Here is a 21,769-nt window from a genome sequence, read left to right as displayed (position 1 = left end):
AAATTGAATAAATTATACAGATCCTAGCACCAGGTCAAAAATGTAAGTTTACCCTTTGAGCAATAAATATATTATTTTATACTTAGCTCTGTAATACACACCCTATTCTTTCAGTATTTTCAGGATTCATTCTCGCTTTTTGATATGTAAATAAAGTTTAAAAAAAAAAAAAGAGAAAAAGAAAATATAACCTTACAAGAAAGAACAGCGCACACTAGAAACTATCATTGTTCTTACATGTCTTGCGCTATAATGTCATCTTACTGTTGTATTGTTGAAGAATTCCTGAAATTTGCAGGAGTGATAAGGTGTCACAGATATGAAAATTGAATTTGTGAATAAATTAAAACAAAGTGCCTATATATTAAAATTTGGAAACTCAGATGAGAAAAAGTCTGAGATAGTATACTTACAGATTGGAAAATCTAAATTGCTTGATTCTGTATTTTAGCTATGCTAAGGAAGGTTCAGAGGGTGACCTGTGACTTAAGATTAGGGTAAATTTATATACTATTGTTTAAATGCAGTCATGGAATTTACAGATAAGGTTTTCAGAGGAAACAGGGAAAACTTTCTTTGTATATAGACTCACAAACAATTATGTGAATGCCTCTATTTTTATAGATTAGCAAACACAAAGCTAATTAGGAGTTCACATAGATGTCAGGATGTAGGCTTTTTACTGACATGATGTATGTCTTGACAGGTTACAAATGCCAGTTGTTATATAGAGAAAAGGAGTAACACTGATATCTATTGGACTTGAATTGACAAGTGCTGGTCTATCTTTTCCATTGAAATTTTATCTTTGGTTCAGGCTATAAAGAGTTAACTGGACAGTTATATAGAAAATATACGTTTTTGTAAATGAACTAGGCTCCACAGGATATACGTGTTTAGGAAGCTTACACGTCAGATTATTGTATGTTAATGTCAGAAAAAGGATAAAATGTACTGTATAGTTTTGGCAAGATTTCTTTGAAGGAATTTGAACAGGAGAATGTAATGCGAGTTTCTTATTCCTTCCAATTGAACACTTAACTACTTTATAATTTGATTTTTACTTTGCATTTATAATAATAAATCTCAAAGATTTTGTTATTAAAGTCTTCAGTGTTTTGTATCCAATTTTTACCTATCAGGACAGGAAGTTCTCCTCTTACTGCCTGAGAGGAATTTTCAATCTGTGGAACTTCTCCTGAACCTGTATCCAGGTAAATAGCAGCCCCTGGATAGTATCCAATTTCAAACGCCTTTATCTACTACTTTGGCAACACATGCAGAAACGATAATGGCAGTGTTCTCCCTAGGGCCTTTTAGCCGGGCGCTCCACCCAGCTAATTTAGATGACCGTCCGGCAGGTTAGAAACAGAAGGTGGGCCGGTCTGAGCCTAGACTGTATGTATCCCGTACTGTACTTTTTACACAAAGTGATGGGACGCACATCTACGGCCTAGAAGAAGCTGGGCGTAGCTGATTGGCTACTGAATTAGGTATCTTGTCGAGCTGACTAATTGGCGGAGGGTGGCGCTGGAGCGTGCTGGATTTAGGTGCTCAGAGGATGGTTGTAGGTGGTGTTGCTGTAGAGTAGCGCTGGGTCGCGATGTCGCTTGGTAAAATCGGGTGGCTGCTGCTGCTGTTACTTGTGGGGCCCACGCGGCTGAGTGAGATGGCCCACGCGGCGGAGGCAGGAGGTGAGCACGAAACACAACTGGAGGGAAAAGGTAACAATGTAAAAGAAGCCCATCCCCCCCCCTCCCGGAGAAGGGGCTTCAAGGTGTGACAAGCTCTATAAACAAGAAATAGCCTTTGGAGGAATTTATGTTCACATTTGGAAAATCTCTCCCTCTCCCTCCCCCCCTAAAAAAAGGAAAGAAACCCAACACGTTTCTTATTGGGTTAACAATACATGTGTTCGTTAGTTTTCGGCAGTGAACACCCAATCTAGTTTTGGCCTGTGGTAAGCACTATACTGTACTAAGTTCAAGAAGTTGTTGTACTGTATTTACTTTGTATTGGTTCTTAATTATGTGTAACGAGCTGATAGCAGCCACATTACTTTATCAGAGAAAAGGGATAAAGTAAAGGGGAAGAAGATTGAGAAAGGTGAATTTTTTTCTGCCTCTGATAATGTAAAATATTGTAAAACAAAATGATAGTATTCAGTGTGCTCCCCAGCGCTTTTCAGCCAGGCGCAACGCCCAGCAAATTTAGATGCCCGCCCGGCTGTCATCTGCCAAATCCTGCTGCCACCACTGCTTAACACGCAGCCTGAAGAGCCGCCGAAAGAGCCGCCGGACTTTAAACAAAAAAACAACAACCCAGCAAGCGACTCGAACCCGGCTTCCCTCCGAAACCGGAAGTTACGTGGGGGGGGGGGTAGAGAAGAGAAGCCGGCACGGACCATTAGAGCCCCGGAGCATGCGGGAGATAGGCCAGCCACGGAGGGAAGCTTACTTCAGGCCTTTCTCGCTGCCGGGTCCTGCCTACTTTCTGTTTCCGCGAAGGCAGGACCCGGCAACGAGAAAGGCCCGAAGTAAGCAAAAGCAACAAGTTGTAAGCTTCCCTCTGTCCTGCCCTTTGGGAGATAGGTCAGCGACCAAGGGAAACTTGCAACTTGCCTTTGTCTGTAGCGAATCTGCCGGGTGTGTGAAACCAGGGGGGGGGGGGGAATGGGAGGAGAAATGCTGCTGTACCCAATTAGAGGGGGAGGGGGAAGAGAAATGCTGGTGCTTCTGCTGTACCCAATTGAGGGGTTAAGAGAAATGCTGATGATGATACTGCTGCTGTACCCAATAGGGGGAGGGGGAAGAGTCATGCTGCTGCACCCAATTAGGGGGAGGGGGAAGAGAAATGCTGCTTCTGCTGTACCCAATTGGGGGGGAAGAGAAATGCTGATAATACTGCTGTACCCAATGGGGGAGGGGGAAGAGAAATACTGCTGCACCCAATTGGGGAGAGAGAGGGAAGGAGGGAGAAGGAAGATCAGGAACAGGAGGAAAGAGATGCAAAGACCATGGGAGGGAGGGAAAGGAGATACCATACCATGGAGTGGAAGAGAGAGATGTCAGGGCATATGGGGGGGAAGCAGGGCCAGATTAAAGGATAGGCCCAGTAGGCACAGGCCTAGGGCCCGAAATGGTCAGGGGGGCCCGCCAGTGCTGTGCTTTGGGGCCTCACCCTTGCTGGATTCGCTGGCAGCAGCAGCAGCCTCAACATCATCCCGGGTGCCCCCCAACCCGATCCGACCCTCCTATCTCTTCCTCCTTCCCTCATCAATGACGTGCCAGAGGGAATCACAGCAGGAGAAAGCAGCCTGCTTAGAATAGAGCAGTGCTGTTTAGAGTCTCGTGATGGGAGGGAGGGAGAGATAGGAGGGTTGTGGGGGGGGAGAGTAGCAGTCTGCCCCGGGTGCTCGGCCTGGCGTCATAAACTTCTTCGGCTAGCAACAGCATTTACAATTCACTGCTGTTGCCAGCTTCAGGCCTTCCTCTCTGCCGGGTCCTGCCTACTTCTGTTTCCATGAAGGCAGGACCCGACAGAGAAGAAGGCCTGAAGCTGGCAACAGCAGCGAATTGTGAATGCTAGTTCATGACGCCAGGTCTTGGATGACAGAAGGAGGAGAGGGAGCAGAGGGGGAGAGACTTGCTGCATCCAACTGGAGGGAGAAAGAAGATGAGGGAGGGAATGAAAAGAGATGCCAGGGTTTGGAGGGAAGGGAGGGAAGAAGAGATGCCAGGGCATGGAGGGAAGGAGGAAAGTATGCCAGACCAAGGGAAAAGGAAGGGGGAAAGGAAGGAGGAGATGTCAGAGCATGGAGGGGGAGGGAGAGATGGAAGAAAAGGAAAGGAGTGAGATGCTAGAGAATCAGGGAAGGGAAGATATCAAACTGTGGGGTGTGAAGGAAAGAAAGGAGAAGAGAGAGATGCCAGAGCATAGGGGACGGGGTGGTGACAGAGAGAGAAAAATGGAGAGGTGGCAGAGCTGAAATCAATCATGTACAAAGGAGAAGAGAAGGGGCATAGGATAGACAGTTTATTGAAGGAGCATAAAAAGAGGGAAGATGCCATATGGAACGGGGAGAGGGCGGACAGTGGATCGAAGGGGCTGATGCTGCATGGAAGACAGAGCGAACAGATGCTGGCTAGAAAGAAGAGTGAAGACAAGATGATTAAAGCAGAAACGACAAAAGGTAGAAAAAATTTTTTTTGTTGCTTTACGTAGAATCAAGTAGTATTGTATCTATTGATTAAAGTTTATAAATAGGAAATGGAAATAAGGCAGTTTTTTGGGGACTAAACCCTTTTCCTCAGGTCAGGACAGGATACTATAACAGCAGGGGTGGTCAAATGGTCGAGCGCGATCGACCAGTAGATCACAAAGGCAATGTGAGTAGATCGCGTTGCCTTGGCAATCTTTTTCTTCCTGCCTCCCTGAGCCAGGCCAGGCACGTAGAAGCGCTGGACTCACAAGACTTCACTTCCGACGTCAATTCTGACGTCAGAAAGGAAGTTCTGGGCCAGCCAATCGCTGCCTGGCTGGCCTGGAACTTCCTCTCCGACGTTAGAATTGACATCAGAGGTGAAGTCTTGTGAGTCTGGCGCTTGTACATTCCTGGCCTGGCTCGTGGAAGCAGGGCAAAATTGGCATGGTGGCTTAGGGGGTAGGGAAAGAATCGGGGAAGTGGAGAAATTGGCGTGATGGCTTGAGGGGGCAGGGGGAGAGAGAAGGAAAGAGAGACAGAAAGAAAAGGGGAGGGGCAGAAAGAAAAAAATATTGGATTTATAGTCAGAAGAAGGAAGTGCAAACAGAGACTCATGAAATCACCAGACAAAAAAGTAGGAAAAATGATTTTTTTTTTTCAGTTTAGTGATCAAAATGTGTCTGTTTAGAGAATTTATATCTGCTGTCTATATTTTGCACAATAGCGGTTTTTAGTGCAGGGAGCCTATGAGCATCGAGAGCAGCACAGGGCATTCAGTGCATCTCCCTGCTCTAAAAACCGCTATTGCGATTTAGTAAAAAGGGAGGGGGTATATTTGTCTATTTTTGTATAGTTGTTCCTGAGGTGACATTGCATAGAATCGTCTTCCTTGACCTCTTTGAAAACCCGCGGAATATAAATGATAATTAACATTTTCTCTGCATACAGTGTGCTTTGTGTTTTTTTTTTAATTTTATTGTTGGTAGATCATTTTGACCTGGTCATTTTAAAAGTAGCTCGCAAGCCCAAAGAGTGTGGGCACCCCTGCTGTAGAGCCATTTCTTGTATGACTGGATGAGTTATATTTATCTTTTTTTTTAGTTGTTTAAATTCATGCAGAAATAAATGGCTAGATTGAACCTAATGACTTCATTAACGCCTGTCCCTTTTTTTAACCTCTATACCATTTGAAAAAGGGCAAATACTTCTTAAATTTAGTAAAAATATTCTGGCATAAGTGTCAAACCTTAAAAAAGGAAGTCATATTGAGCATTGGAAAATAATAATAATAATTAACTAATAAAAATAGTACACATTTAGGGCTCCTTTTACTAAGTTGCAATAGTGGTTTTAGCATGCGCTTAGCGCACGTAGGAATTGCCACGCGCGCTAGATGCTAATGCCAGCATTGAGCTGGTGTGTTTTCCCACGTAGCACAGGGGTTTTGCGCGCGCTAAAAATGCTAGCGCACCTTAGTAAAAGAGGGGGTTAATTTTCCCCACCACCAAATTTCCTCATCCTGCCCCACCCAGCTACTTTTTCATGCCACCCGGCTGGAAAAAAATTCTGGGGAGAACACTGGTATTGCTATTAAGATTGAATGGAGGTGTTATATTTGAGTTTCTGCCAAATCATATCTGATTTGAGGGAGCATTATATTTTCCTTTAAAAGCTTATTCTTGTAATATAGTGCTACCCTTTGAACTGCCTAGTGGCTCTTTTTACTTTCATGAAGACAACTGCAAATAGTGCCTAGTACAGTTACTCATTCATTGACACAAGTATTGTCTCTGTGTGTCAACCTATTTTTTTGGCTTGTACATGAACAAAGTGAATTCTAGTGTTGAGGTGGAGGAGAGTTGGTATCTTGTATTAGGATTACAGCTGAGTGATCGTATACCCCAGGGGTGCCCAAAAGGTCGATCGCGATCGATCAGTAGATCGCAAAGGCAACATGAGAAGATCGCGGAGCCCATCTCAGGCTCCGTGATAGACTCACATTGTTTTCCGTTCTACCTGCTTCTCGACCCTGTAAAGAGGATGCTGAAGTGCCAGGCCGACCAACGTTCCTCACTTGACTTCAATTCTGATGTTGGAGAGGAAGTTCCGGGCCAGCCAGGCAGCAATTGGCTAGCCCGGAACTTCCTCTCCGACATTAGAATTGACGTTGGGTGGGGAAGGTTGGTTGGCCCAGCGCTTCAGTGTCCTCTTTACGGCGGCGGTCTGCTCCCTGATGGCAACGGCGGTGGAGGCGGCCTGTTCCACGATGACGACAGCGGCTTGGGGGAGAGCAGGGAGACAGACAGAAAGGGGGCGTGGAGAGAGAAAGAGGGAGATAGAAAGAAAGAAAGGGGGCATGGAGATAGAAAGAAAGGGAGCATGGAGAGAGAAAGGGAGACAGACAGAAAGGGCATGGAGAGAGAAAGAAAGGGGGCATGGAGAGAGAAAGACAGACATACAGAAACAAAGGGGTGGGGCAGGGAGACAGAAAGAAAGACGGAGGAGGGCAGGGAGAAAGGAAGAAAAAGTTGGGAGAGGGAATGAGGTCTTGAGGAGAAGCAGCATACAGGAGGCTGAAAGAAGGGAAGACATATTGGATGCACAGTCAGAAGAAGAAAGTGCAACCAGAGACTCATGAAATCACCAGACAACAAAGGTAGGAAAAATGATTTTAATTTCAATTTAGTTATCAAAATGTGTCCTTTTTGAGAATTTATATCTGCTGTCTATATTTTGCACTATGGCCCCCTTTTACTAAACCGCAATAGCGGTTTTTAGCGCAGAGCGCCTAAGAGCATCGAGAGCAGTGCAGGGCATTCAGCGCAGCTCCCAGTGTTAAAAACTGCTATCGCAGTTTAGTAAAAAGGCAGGGGGTATATTTGTCTATTTTTTGTATAGTTGTTACTGAGGTGACATTGCATAAAGTTAGCTGCCTTGACCTCTTTGAAAACCCACGGAATATAAATGATAATTAACATTTTCTCTGTCGTACAGTGTGCTTTGTGTTTAAATTTTTATTGTTGGTAGATCATTTTGACTTGGTCATTTTAAAAGTAGCTCACAAGCCCAGAAAGTGTGGGCACCTCTGGTATACCCTATAACAAGTAACAATTTTTTGTTACTGCATTCTTTTGCTGTTTTTTGTTTAATGTATTTTGTCTTGCAACTCCCCTTTTCTTTCTTTCTTTCTTTTTTTTTTTTTAATAAAAGATCAAATGTGTTCCCTTTGTTTTTAAATTGACCACACCACCTGTTTACCTAAATTACTTGTCCAAAGGCTAGTGTAAATTAAATCATCATGTGGTAGGTATGCTTTGCTTGATTCTAAGGCCAGATCAGCAGAACAGCATGAATAACAGTCTTCAATATCAAGTCTTGTGATTGTTATGTAGCAGTTTTTTCAAATTTACATCTACTATCTTTATATTTTGCACAGTATTAAGGTACTGTTTTTGTGATGTTGCATTGTATGCAGAGTCTGGTTTCTTGGTTCAGTTTAACTTTGGTCTACATATTTCTATTTTTAGTTTGTGATTATTCCATATTGGGCGAGGGTGTATCTGTGTTCTGTGTGTATGAAAAGGACATGGCTTTCTGTTAGCATCAAATGTACAGGATCAATGGACTGTGCAGGATCTGGCTTGTTTAGTTTTACAATGCGTGTGTTGTGTTCTAGTGCTCACTGCAGTGTTTAAGATGCTGCCTCTTCTTAGGTGCACCCTTGTTGTGTGACATGGATTATTACTAAAAATATCTTTTTTATATAGAGGAGGGGGTTGTTAAAAAACAATCAGCAATGGCTGTCATATATACCGTATTTTCACGCATATAATGCGCGCGTTATACACAATTTTACAAACCGAGTATAACCATGTGCGTTATATGCACGAGCGCGATGTACAATTTTTTTTTACATAGTTCCCCCCCCCCCGACGTCAGATTCATCATCCCAAAGGACCCGCTCGCACCCCCACCCCAAAGGACCGCTCGCACCCTCCCAGCCTCCCCCCCCGCATGGATAAGCTGCCTATCGCTGTTTCCCGATGCCAGTGAGCCCTGCTGCTTCCTCTGCCGGCAGTCCCGCCCCTTCTCTGAGCCCTGCGCTGCTTCCTCTGCCGGCGGTCCCGCCCTTTCTCTGACGTCAGACAAGGGGCAGGACCGCAGCAGAGGAAGCAGCGCAGGGCTCAGAGAAGGGGCGGGACCGCCGGCAGAGGAAGCAGCAGGACTCACTGGCATTGGGAAACAACAGTAAGCAGCTTCTCCGTGCAGGGGGGGTGCGAGCGGTCCTTTGGGGTGGGGGTGCGAGCGGTCCTTTGGGGTGATTAATCGGACTTCGGGGGGGGAACTATGTAAAAAAATAATTTGTACAATGCGCATGCTTACAGAGCTGGGAGCAGGACAGGGCGGCGAAAGGAGAGTCGGGACGAGAGGAGACTCGGGGCAGGGCTGGAAAGGAGAGTCGGGACCAGAGGAGACTCGGGGCAGGGCTGGAAAGGAGAGTCGGGACCAAAGGAGACTCGGGGCAGGGCTGGAGAGTCGGGACCAGAGGAGACTCGGGGCAGGGCGGCGAAAGGAGTCGGGACGAGAGGAGACTCGGGGCAGAGGGCGGGGCGGCAAGCAGCATGCGCAGTATACGCATGTGTGCGCTATATAAAAATTTGTTTACATATATTTAGGTTTCCCGCGCGCTATACCCGTGTGCGCGTTTTACACGGGTGCGCGGTATATGCATGAAAATATGGTACTAGGTACGCCACTGGATTTAATGACCTTATTCTAACTTTACTGTTGATGTAAGTGTTGTCCCCCCCACACAAATAAAGAATTAAATTAAAGTTGTATTATCAAGCAGCTTTCAAATGACATTATAAGCAAATAAAAATAAAATAGTTTTAATGCATTGCTAATTATTACCTGTATCTTTACCTAAACTGTTTTGCCCTAGCTCTCACTTTGATCTTTATCTGCTACTTTTTTATTTTACTGTAGTGCAATCACACAGGTGTCCTTCAAGATTCAGTAACACCTCTCCATAAATTATGTGGAAGAGGTCTGGAAGTGAGAATCGCATCTATTTCATATCCTCAGTGAGACCTCAGGAAGGAACCTAGTGATCAAAACATTATTAGAGGTGCTGTAGAGCCATTTCTTGTATGACTGGATGAGCTATATTTATCTTTTTTTTTAGTTGTTTAAATTCATGCAGAAATAAATGGCTAGATTGAACCTAATGACTTCATTAACGCATTTCCCATTTTTAAACCTCTATAACATTTGAAAGAGGATGAATATCTAATTATTCACGTCTAGAATTGGATACTTCTTAAATTTAATAAAAATATTCTGGCACAAGTGTGAAACCTTAAAAAAGGAACTCATATCGAGCATTGGAAAATAATAATAATTAACTAATAAAAATAGTACACATTTAATTTTCCCCACCACCAAATTTCCCTGTCCCGCCCCACCCCACCCGGGTACTTTTTCATGCCACCCAGCTGGAAAAAATTTCTGGGGAGAACACTAAATGGCAATAAAGTTTTTTGGAGCAGAGAAAGAAGGCAAAGAGAAGTGATGTGAATATCATGAACAGGATAAGAGGGAGTATTAAGAGATGAGAAAGAAAAAAGGCAGGAACTCATAGCGAGGCTAGAAGAAAGAGGACAGAACACTGGTGGAGGAGGCAAAAGGAGCTAAAGATGCAGAAGGAAGGAAGACACAAAAAGAGAGGCAATAAGCACTATGGGGTGAAGGAAAACTGAGATACAACTATCAAACAGGAAAAGAAAGAAGATAAAAAAGGTGGACATTAAAGAATAAAAGAATTATGGAGAGTGGCAACAATGGAACTTGGCGAGGGGGGGGTGTGAGAGGGACGACAGCAAAAAAATCTATTTCTTTCAGAATCCTTACTAACCATATCAATAATCAAACTAGTACTGCATTTTGATTAAAAATTTTAACCCCAACTAATCTTGCAATTAAAGGACCAATATCAGCATCTGGCTCTCAGTCACCTCCTCCTCTCTCCCACAGATCTGTATCTATCTTTTTATCCCTTCCTCCACACCACCCTCAGGCACTGTTCCCTCTAAGCTGAGCAGGAGTCCTCCAACTAGTCCCATAGGGCTCCCCTCTCTCTCCTTCTCTGTTCAACATCTACATGGCATCATTGGGTCATATGCTATCCGATTTAAAACTAAAATCATACATTTATGCAGATGACATTACAATCATCATCCCCATAACCTAACAACTCATTTCTTCTATTCTCACCAAGGTAGAACAATGGACCACTCAATTTAAACTAAAACTGAATCCAGAAAAAACTAAGCTTTTCCTGGCAAGTCCCAATCACAAGCTAACGAATACCTCTCTGAAATTTAACGGGCTAACCTACCTAATCATTCTACCATCAATATCCTAGGAATCATCCTGGACCGATGCCTGACGTTTGAAGACCATACCAATGCCCAGATTTAAAAATGCTTTTGCACTGTCTGGAAACTCCGTACCATCAAACACTATTTTGATTTCCTCTCCTTTCGATTGCTGGTTCAGTCACTAATCTTAAGCACCTTAGACTACTGTAATATCATATACTTGGGATCCTTTAAGAAAACCAAACTTCTGAGAATCATACAGAATACTGCTGTCCGCCTCATTTATGGTCTCAAAAAGTCAGACCATTTAAGCCCGTTCCACTGAAAACTTCACTGGTTGCCTATGGAGGCAAGGGTCATCTTCAAGTTTGCCTGCCTGTGCTTCAAAACCATAACAGGTTCATCCCCGATCTACCTATCGTACCATTTGGTATTTCCAGGCACCTCCCGCACACGTAATAGTGATACAATGCCGTCCTCTGGCAGGTCTTTCTATAGGTGGAGGACTCCGGGACTGGGTAAAATGCAGATCTTAACCGCACACCCTTAAAAATCTTACCTCGGGGTTGAGCAGGATCCGTGAGGTCTAACAGAGTTAAAAAGAGGATCTCTGTGGACACCACATTACAGCCACTTTCTTTTTAAAGCCTTGTGTTTTAGCTCCGCAAAATCCCTGGGGCCTCCAGGTAGGTGGTGTTTGGGGCACTGAGGTGTAGAAAAGATGGGCACAACAGAACAGCATTTGGCAAATCTCAAATTCTACCCACACAAACAATAGAGAGGCTGCCTCCACAACAGCATGCTGTACAACCAACACAAAACCAACACATCCTCGCCCCCAGTATTCAGTAACAGCAATCCCTTCCCAACCACCAACAGAAAAGAGGATCTCATGAGGCTCTGCTCAGACAAATGGAGACGGAACCCACAAGGGAAAAAGCGATATTGGATCTGGTCCTCACAAATGGAGAGAGTATCTCTAATGTTCGAGTGGGTGCTCACCTGGGTAGTAGCGATCATCAAACGGTTTGGTTTGATATAACGGCTAAAGTGGAGAGCGGCCGCACAATACTTAAAGTCCTAGATTTCAAACGTACGGACTTTAATGCAATGGGAAAGTACCTGAAGAAAGAGCTGTTAGGATGGGAGGACATAAGAGAAGTGGAAAGACAGTGGTCTAAGCTGAAAGGAGCGATAAAAATGGCTACGGACCTTTATGTGAAGAAAATCAATAAAAACAAGAGAAAAAGGAAGCCGATATGGTTCTCCAACCTAGTGGCTGAGAAAATAAAGGCGAAAGAGTTGGCGTTCATGAAATATAAAAAAACCCAAAAAGAGGAGAGCAGACAGGACTACAGGGTGAAACTGAAAGAAGACAAGAGAGATACGTTTGGCGAAGGCACAGGCGGAAGAACAAATGGCTAAAAATGTAAAAAAGGGAGATAAAATTTTTTTCAGATATATTAGTGAAAGGAGGAAGATAAAAAATGGAATTGCTAGGCTGAAAGATGCTGGGAACAAATATGTGGAGAGTGATGAGGAGAAAGCAAATGTGCTAAACAAATACTTCTGTTCTGTGTTCACAGAAGAAAATCCTGGAGAAGGACCGAGATTGTCTGGCAAAGTTGCACGAGAAAATGGAGTAGATTCTGCGCCGTTCACGGAGGAGGGTGTTTATGAGCAACTTGAAAAACTGAAGGTGGACAAAGCGATGGGACCAGACGGGATCCATCCCAGGATACTAAGGGAACTCAGAGAGGTTCTGGCGAGTCCTATTAAAGACTTGTTCAACAAATCTCTGGAGACGGGAGTGATTCCTGGGGATTGGAGGAGAGTGGATGTGGTCCCTATTCATAAAAGTGGTCACAGGGATGAAGCAGGAAACTACAGGCCGGTGAGCCTCACTTCAGTTGTTGGAAAAATAATGGAAGTGTTGCTGAAAGAAAGGATAGTGTATTTCCTTGAATCTAATGGGTTACAGGATCCGAAGCAACATGGCTTTACAAAAGGTAAATCGTGCCAAACGAACCTGATTGAATTTTTTGATTGGGTGACCAGAGAGCTGGATCGAGGACATATGCTAGATGTAATTTACTTGGATTTCAGCAAAGCCTTTGATACAGTTCCTCATAAGAGGCTGTTGAACAAACCTGAAGGGCTGAAGTTAGGACCCAAAGTGGTGAACTGGGTCAGAAACTGGATGTCGGACAGACGCCAGAGGGTGGTGGTTAATGGAAGTCGCTCGAAGGAAGGAAAGGTGACTAGTGGAGTCCCTCAGGGTTCGGTGCTGGGGCCAATCCTGTTCAATATGTATGTAAGTGACATTGCTGAAGGGTTAGAAGGAAAAGTGTGCCTTTTTGCAGATGATACCAAGATTTGTAACAGAGTAGACACCGAAGAGGGAGTGGAAAATATGAAAAAGGATCTGCAAAAGTTAGAGGAATGGTCTAATGCCTGGCAACTAAAATTCAATGCAAAGAAATGCAGAGTAATGCATTTGGGGATTAATAATAGGAAGGAACCGTATATGCTGGGAGGAGAGAAGCTGATATGCACGGACGGGGAGAGGGACCTTGGGGTGATAGTGTCCGAAGATCTAAAGGCGAAAAAACAGTGTGACAAGGCAGTGGCTGCTGCCAGAAGGATTCTGGGCTGTATAAAGAGGCGTAGTCAGTAGAAGGAAGAAGGTGTTGATGCCCCTGTACAGGTCATTGGTGAGGCCCCACTTGGAGTATTGTGTTCAGTTTTGGAGACCGTATCTGGCGAAAGACGTAAGAAGACTTGAGGCGGTCCAGAGGAGGGCGACGAAAATGATAGGAGGCTTGCGCCAGAAGACGTATGAGGAGAGACTGGAAGCCCTGAATATGTATACCCTAGAGCACAGGTGTCGAAGTCGGTCCTTGAGGGCCGCAATCCAGTCGGGTTTTCAGAATTTCCCCAATGAATATGCATTGAAAGCAGTGCATGCACATAGATCTCATGCATATTCATTGGGGAAATCTTGAAAACCCGACTGGATTGCGGCCCTCGAGGATCGACTTTGACACCCCTGCCCTAGAGGAAAGGAGACAGGGGAGATATGATTCAGACGTTCAAATACTTAAAGGGTATTAACATAGAACAAAATCTTTTCCAGAGAAAGGAAAATGGTAAAACCAGAGGACATAATTTGAGGTTGAGGGGTGGTAGATTCAGGGGCAATGTTAGGAAATTCTACTTTACGGAAAGGGTGGTGGATGCCTGGAATGCGCTCCCGAGAGAGGTGGTGGAGAGTAAAACTGTGACTGAGTTCAAAGAAGCGTGGGATGAACACAGAAGATTTAAAATCAGAAAATAATATTAAAGATTGAACTAGGCCAGTTACTGGGCAGACTTGTACGGTCTGTGTCTGTGCATGGCCGTTTGGAGGAGGATGGGCAGGGGAGGACTTCAATGGCTGGGAGGGTGTAGATGGGCTGGAGTAAGTCTTAACAGAGATTTCTGCAGTTGGAACCCAAGCACAGTACCGGGTAAAGCTTTGGATTCTCGCCCAGAAATAGCTAAGAAGGAAAAAAAAAAATAATAATAATTTAAATTGAATCAGGTTGGGCAGACTGGATGGACCATTCGGGTCGTTATCTGCCGTCATCTACTATGTTACTATGGACCCCACAGAACTAAAAGTGCATGGCTTTAAAAAGAAAGCTGCCATGGCATAGAGTCCACAGGGATCCTCATTTTTTTTTAAATTACTGCGAACCTCACAGCTCCTACTCACCCTATGTATCCTCATTTTACCCCCCCCCCTCTCCAGCAGGATACATGAGGTCCATAGGTGTTAAAAAACAAGGATCCCTGAAGACTCCTTGCCATGGACGCTTTCTTTTTAAGGTCATGCACTTTTAGTTCTGTGGGGTCCACAAAATCCTTTTTTTAGCGTTTACCTTTGCTGGCTTCTTTTCTGTTGGTGGTTGGGTTTGCTGGTACTGAATACTGGAAGAGGATGTATAATTTTGAGTTGGTTTTACAGCATGCTGTTGTGGAGGCAGCCTCTCTATTGATTGTGTGGGTAGGATTGCGAGATTTGTCAAATGCTGTTTTGTTATGCCCAGCTTATCTGCGTCCCAAACACCTTCTACCTGGAGGCCCCACAGAGTCCCAAGGACTCCAGCTCAGCTGCCTTAGAGGGAATAGTGCCTCCAGGTCCATTGTCCTTTTCTTCCCATCGCCCCCCTTTTCCAACATCGTTTCTTCTCTTCCCTCCACCTCTACAGGTCAAACATGGCTCCCCCTATATTCCTCCCCTTTTTTCTTCCCAATTACGGAACAGGAGAAAAGAGTTTATTGATCATTTAAATAAGTACATAAATTAATCAGGTAAGCAAGAAAGCATAACCCATTATGAGCATGCTGCATTACAATGTTAAAACTATTAAAATAATAGCTTAGTGAACGCAATCTTATATTGGAGTTGGTATTAAAATGTCGGAAATACTATGTTACGTTCTGATCTATAACGTGATTCTCAAACAGAAACGTAAACAAAATTTGCTCAAATAACGAAAAATTCCAGCATTTAAAAATCTAATACCCACACTTCCTCAACAACGCATGCACTGCTATTCAAACACTAGTCTCTTACAATCCCCTCGCTACTTCCCTCGTCAAAAACCTCCTTACAGTTTTTCTTGCGACCGCCGCGGGCCTCAAAAGTCGCATAGACATCTTTTCGACCTCCACCTGAAAAAAACAATCTAGTCGGTCGTAACCGAGGCCTTCTCTGTTCAGTGGCGCACAAATGACGTCACACGGGGGCAGCTTTATCTTGGTTGCGCCTGAGCGGGATAAAATCTTGAGGATCTCAAGCAGCAAATCCACAAATTTGCATCTGTAATAATGAATTGAAAGAGCCCAAACCTTTACTACAGTAAATGAGCGTAAGGGAAAGGGATAGGTGTCTTTTATGGTAAGATGGTAGGACAGGAAATAGCGGTAACCGATTTTCCACAGGTTTTCACAGGATTCTCAGTTAACAGTATTGAAATCCTGGTAAAAAAACAAAAAAAAAAAAACAGAATTTCCCAGGATCCCATGGATTCTGGACTACCTTTACAGCAGACCTTTTTATGATTACCACAGTTATCAGTTTACAACATGGAATCCCCTGCTGACATCTTAGTTCCTTCTCTGTTGGGGCCGTCCCCTATAATGTGCTCTTCTCTTCTAGTGTGGGCGGACCCAGCAGAAAAGGAGATCTCAGCCCGGGACTCCCTGTAAAATGACAGTCAGAGGGGCAGTCAAAACAGGCTGCACTTTATCCAGGCAGTGGAACAAAAAACTGCAACACTTTGGATTTAAAAGGTGTTTTTATTAAGCTGGTTAAACTTATTTAAACTGATTACCAGGCAAGTGAATGTTACACTTCTTCCTCCTGTATTTGCTGTGATAGGGGATTAACAGACCGGTGAATATAGAAAAAACCATAAATAACTTTTTCCATATGTTATTCGCTGTTTTCTATTAAAAACTATTGTAAATATGGTGGGAGACCTGGCCTGTTCCTGATCTGGCATCTCTCTCTCTCTCCTTCCCTCACTCTTCCTCTGGTCTAATATCTCTTTCTCTCCTTTCCAGGTCTGGCATCTCTCTCCTCTCCTTCCTGCCCCCTGATGTCAATTCTGACGTTGGAGAGAAGGTTTGTGGACTAGCCGCTTGCAGATGCTGCATGTGCCTGGCCTGTCCCTGTTGCAGTGGGGGAGGGGGGATGGAGTGTGTCAGGTGGCAGGATTGGCTTCAGGGGGGAGGTAGGGAGAAATTGGCAGCGGTGGCTTCAGTGGGGGTGGGCAAGGAGAGAGGAAGAAAAGTTTGGACTCATAGAGGGACAGAGAGAGATATTGGTTGGGAAATGGAATGAGGTCTGGAGGAGAGGAAGCATGCAGAAGGCAGAAAGAAATAAAAATATTGGATGCAGTCAGAAGGATGTGCAACCAGAGACTCATGAAATCACCAGACAACAAAGATAGGGAAAATGATTTTACAGTGGAACCTTGGTTTACGAGCATAATTCATTCCAGAAGCATGCTTGTAAATCAAGTTACTCATGTATCAAAGCGAGTTTCCCCATGGGAATGAATGGAAACTCGCTTTGATTCATTCTACCTCCTCCTCCCCCCCCTCCCGAGGCTACCGGCGCTGCTCCATCACCCCCTCCCCCCACTCTAACCGGCATCGCACCGCAAGAACCGGCATCACCCTCCCCCCCGCGAACCCCCCCTGCGAGAACTGCATCGCACCCCCGTGCTGAAAGCGCCATCCGCCCGCCCTTCCTCCCAAACATGCTCCTTACCCCATCTGCCGGTTGTGCAACTGAAAGAAATCTCCCGCCTCTTGCCTGGGCTGGGCCTTGAGCATCTGCGCATGCTCAAGGCCTTCTGGCTCTCATTCTCTCCAGGGGTGCGATGTGGTTCTCGCAAGGAGGGGGTGCGATGCCGGTTAAAGCGGGGGGAGGTGCTCGTGTAGCGGAACATGCTCGGTTTGCGAGACAAAAGTTTGCTAAGTGTTTTGCTCGTCTTGCAAAACACTCGCAAACCGGGTTACTCGCAAACCGAGGTTCCACTGTATTTTCAATTTAGTGATAAATGTATCAGTTTTGAGAATTTATATCTGCTGTTTATATTTTGCACTATATTTGTCTATTTTTCTATAGTTGTTACTGAGGTGACATTGCATATTTTTAAAGTCATCTGCCTTGACCTCTGAATAAAACCCAAATATAAATGATAATTAGCATTTTCTCTACATACAGTGTGTTTTGTGTTTTTTTATTATTTTTTTGGTTACCATTATGTATTAAGATTATATTGTGTGTATATGAAAAATGAATGGAAGAAGTTGCATTATAATTAGTACTGTTATTATGGGGGTGGAGTCAGGGGCGGAGTTTGGGCAGGTCTGAGTGGAGCTTGGGCGGGGGTACTTGGCAGCCTTGAATATCAATGGAGGTTATACAGAGAGTTTTGTGTTGGGTAGGGATACTAGGCAGGGGTGTTCTCTCTCCCCTAATTGAACAACTTATTCTACCTGACCAAGTGGGAAGTGGGGGGGGGGAAGATGCCCAACAGTCTATTTACCTCTCTTAAAGGACTTATCTTGCTGGATTTTATCTGGCCATATGATGCATTGAGTTCCCAAGAGAAGTTGGAGGCTGATTTCTTTAAGTTCAATAATTATCAAGTAAGGCAGGGGTGTCCAATGTCGGTCCTCAAGGGCCGCAATCCAGTCGGGTTTTCAGGATTTCCCCAATGAATATGCATGAGATCTATTAGCATACAATGAAAGCAGTGCATGCAAATAGATCTCATGCATATTCATTGGGGAAATCCTGAAACCCCGACTGGATTGCGGCCCTCGAGGACTGACATTGGACACCCCTGAAGTAAGGCATTACAAAGAGTAAGAAGAACAAAATGTACAACCATAACATTCCACATAAGAAATAGTAAGGATTGTGAAATTCTTGCTGATTGGAGAGGTCGATTAATTTTGGACCAGAATACATAAAGCTATTGTTGAGTACTTAAGAGTTAAATGATGTCAATGGGATCAACCCAGGTTTGCTTTGGGAGGCTCTTAAGGCAGTACTTCGGGGATAAATTATTGTGTTGGCTCTGAAGGAGAAATGTGCCAGATTAAAAGAGGCGCAAACTCTCTGGGAGGCCTTATTGCAGTTGGAGATGAAGGGGAAGCGCTTTGAGTTGGCCCTTAAGGAACGGGAAAAATTGCATGCCCTTCGGGTACAGCTTAAATCCTTGGAATTAGCTGAGGTATTGCAGGCCTTAGAGAAAACTAAGCAGCAATATTTTGAATTTGCCAATAAGCCGAGCTGTCTTTTGGCCCATAAACTTAGAAAACGGACGGTGAAATTTCATTCCCACCATTAAGACAGAGGGGGGAACAATAATGACCGCATCGAGGAACATAGGACGGGAATTCCAGGAATATGAGAAGGCACTCTCTAAAGTTAAAAGGGGATAGATTCCGTACAAACGTAAAGAAGTTCTTCTTCACCCAGAGAGTGGTAGAAAACTGGAACGCTCTTCCAGAGGCTGTTATAGGGGAAAACACCCTCCAGGGATTCAAGACAAAGTTAATCAAGTTCCTGCTGAACCAGAACGTACAGGTAAGGATAGACTCAGTACACTGGTCTTTGACCTAAGGGCTGCCGCGTGAGCGGACTGCTGGGTATGATGGACCACTGGTCTGACCCAGCAGTGGCAATTCTTAATTCTTAACAGCTCTTCCGGAAGGGTGGAACTCTGGCGCAGGGAGAGCTTCTGGATTATCTGGCTCGGATGGCTATGCCTTCTTTTGGGGGAGGGGAGGGAGGCCGGCGACCCAGCTGTCCCTTCCTATAATGTTGGAAGAGGTGTAGGGAGCGATTGCGGCCCTTCCCACAGGGACCTCTCCTAGGCTAAATGGTTACAAAAACACTTTCTGCAAGTGTTTTCAGGGTGTCCTTGTCCCTATCTTGGTTAATGTCTTAGGGGAGGAGAAAATATTGCCATAGACCTGGCTTCTGGCAGCGGTGATCTTGCTGTTTAAGCTGGATAAGAATAGGATGGAGTGTGGGTCTTATAGACCAATCTCCCTTTTGAATACAGACTATCAAATCTTAACCAAAATTTTGGCTCAAAGGTTACAGCGGGTATTGCCCCATTTGATTCATGATAACCAGGCGGGATTTTTTTTTTTTTATATACAAGTTTAATAATTACAATATCAGATGATACCAAGAAAAAAAGGGTTCTTACACAAAATTTTAACAGTGCTTATACATACAACACAAAATTCCTTTTCAAGCCCACAACAATTGGGGAGACATGCCACTTTTTCAACTAACAGGAATAAAAAGAAAACTAAGAATTGGTTCTTGATTCATATGAATCTTTGACAATTCCCTACTATTTGGGACCTTACATCCTCCAATTTTCTCAGTAGTGAAACATTTAAAACAAAAGAAAAACTCATATCTGTTCTCGACCCAATGACGTCAGAGGTCCGTCTCTTACAGTGCCTGCCCAATTCCACCACCAGGCCCTGCCTCTGTTGCGGGAGACACGGGGCAGCGTGTCAGAGTCTCCTCCAAACGTCCCAACAAAGAAGGTAAGGCAGCTCCCAGTAAACCGCGGCAGCGGTATCCAATTTGAAGAAATTCAACCAACCAGCTGAGACGGACCCAATGACGTCAGGGATCCTGCCCAATGACGTCTCAGTGCCTGCCCAATTTCACCACTGGGCCCTGCCTCTGCTGCAGGAGACACTGCTGCAGGGGCAGCGTGTCAGAGTCTCCTCCAAACGTCCCAACAAAGAAGGTAAGGCAGCTCCCCCCCCAGGCAGGATTTATGCATCAGCGCCAAGCATTTGATAATATTAAGTTGGCTCTACATTTGATCTGGCACGTGCAGCAGCAAAAATTCCCGGCACCGGTGCTCTCCTTGGATGTGGAAAAGGCCTTCAATAGGGTCGGCTGGGATTTTTTATTTGAGGTCTTGGTTAAACTTGGGTTTACGGGGCAATTTATATTATGGATCCATCTTCTTTATACTGAACCACTATCTCGTTTCAAAGTAAATGGGTTTCTGATGGACCTTCTTGAGCTGGAAAGGGGAACAAGGCAGGAGTGTCCTCTGTCGCCACTTTTGTTCGTGCTAGCAATGGAACCCTTGGCATGTCAGATCTGGCAGCAAGAGGGCATTAGAGTAGAGGTCTGCATGGGAACGGGGATTGCCGGAATCCCGCGGGGATCCCCTTAAGGTCAACGGGACTCCCACGGGGACGCCTCCCAGGCAAACAGGACTCCAACGGTGATGAAACTGGGATCTCCTATTCCGAGGTCTACCTAATTTTCAAAATGATACCAGTCCGGCGCCGTGGCGGGAATAGCCATTCTGAGCAGTGAGCTCGGCATGTAGGTGCTCAGTTTGCCTACGTGCTGAGCTCACTGTATTGCTGCTGATTGGTCGGGCAGTGGCACGTGCAAGGCTAGAACAGAAGTCAGCCTGTATGAAGTCCACCCTCCCCACCCATGCATTTACATAACATCCGCCCTCAACCCAGCTGTGGCCAATTGGAAACAAAGACACGCGACAGGGATCCACTTACCCTACCTCTGCCTCCTCCCCTTTTGGAGGAAAGCTGAGAAAGTTGAATCGGGGCTCTCCAGTGTGCAGGGAGTGTGTGAGGTGGGCCGGGAGAGGAAATTCTGTTATTCTTAGAATGCCTTCATTTTCAGCGTTTACAGATTTCCCTTTCATGCAATAAGGTATCGAGTTAACCTGCGAGGCTGGTGCAGTCAGATTGCAGAGATCTTTATTTGCCTTATGTGTATAATTGGGGGGGAGGGGGCAAATACTATGTCCGACACACTTCGAGCTTCTTGCATTTCTCAGAGTTATCCTTTGTGCAGTTGTGAAGCACTCACAGCACATTGCGCAAGCAAAATTATGTCTTCACAGTGTAGAAATTATTTCAGAGGGCTAAGGCAGGGGGAAGAGGAGAACTGGATGGAAGAAGGGTCGATGGACAGCTGAGAATGGCATGCATGGTGATGGTGTAAAGAGAGACAGACTGCAGGAAAGGAATTCTCTGTTAGAGTCTCTGGTTTAACTTTTTTTTTTTATGACAGCAAAGAGCGATAGTGAAGAAAAGCTGGCTAGAAGCCCCTGATAAGACATTAGCAGCACATTACATACTGATGGAGAGAGATAGATGAATGAATGATGGAGTGGAGGGAGTGATGGTATGATAGACAAATTCAGGCTTCTTAGTCAACTTCTTTAAGAGCTTAAACAATATGACCAAATAGTGTCAGACAGGTTAAAGAGTAGCCTAATAGTGCAGAGGCCTGAGATCCAAGGGAACTAGGTTTGATTCCCACTGCATCTCCTTGTGATTCTGGGAAAGTCACTTAACTCTCCACTGTCCCAAATACAAATAAGTACTAAGGGGACAGGTAACTTTTATGGGGGACAGTGGGAATTCCTCGCGGGGACGGGCGGGGATGGAAGGGATTTCTGTCCCCTCGCAACTCTCTACATTAGAGACCTGGAGGTACGGGGTCGGTCTTGCAAGATCTTACACTTCGGTAATGATGTCCTTTTGGTTCAAAGATGAAAGTACACGGGACAATCACACTTTAAATTTA

General features: G+C 44.8%; 1 protein-coding gene across 1 annotated transcript in view; it reads right to left on the bottom strand.

The window, feature by feature from the left end:
* The window catches only part of NDUFA10 (NADH:ubiquinone oxidoreductase subunit A10), a 367,340-nt gene extending 351,778 nt beyond the window's left edge, over positions 1 to 15,562 (bottom strand). The window contains exon 1 of the mRNA XM_033944949.1: positions 15,247 to 15,562. Coding sequence (XP_033800840.1) covers positions 15,247 to 15,291 — 45 coding nt within the window. The 5' untranslated portion in view covers positions 15,292 to 15,562. The remainder of the gene's footprint in view (positions 1 to 15,246) is intronic.
* Positions 15,563 to 21,769: the final 6,207 nt, after the last annotated feature.

The sequence above is a fragment of the Geotrypetes seraphini genome, chromosome 5 (assembly GCF_902459505.1).
Source record: "Geotrypetes seraphini chromosome 5, aGeoSer1.1, whole genome shotgun sequence".
Classification (NCBI taxonomy): domain Eukaryota; kingdom Metazoa; phylum Chordata; class Amphibia; order Gymnophiona; family Dermophiidae; genus Geotrypetes; species Geotrypetes seraphini.
The sequence above is the reverse complement of the archived record's forward strand: the minus strand, read 5'-3'. Positions and strand labels throughout refer to the sequence as shown.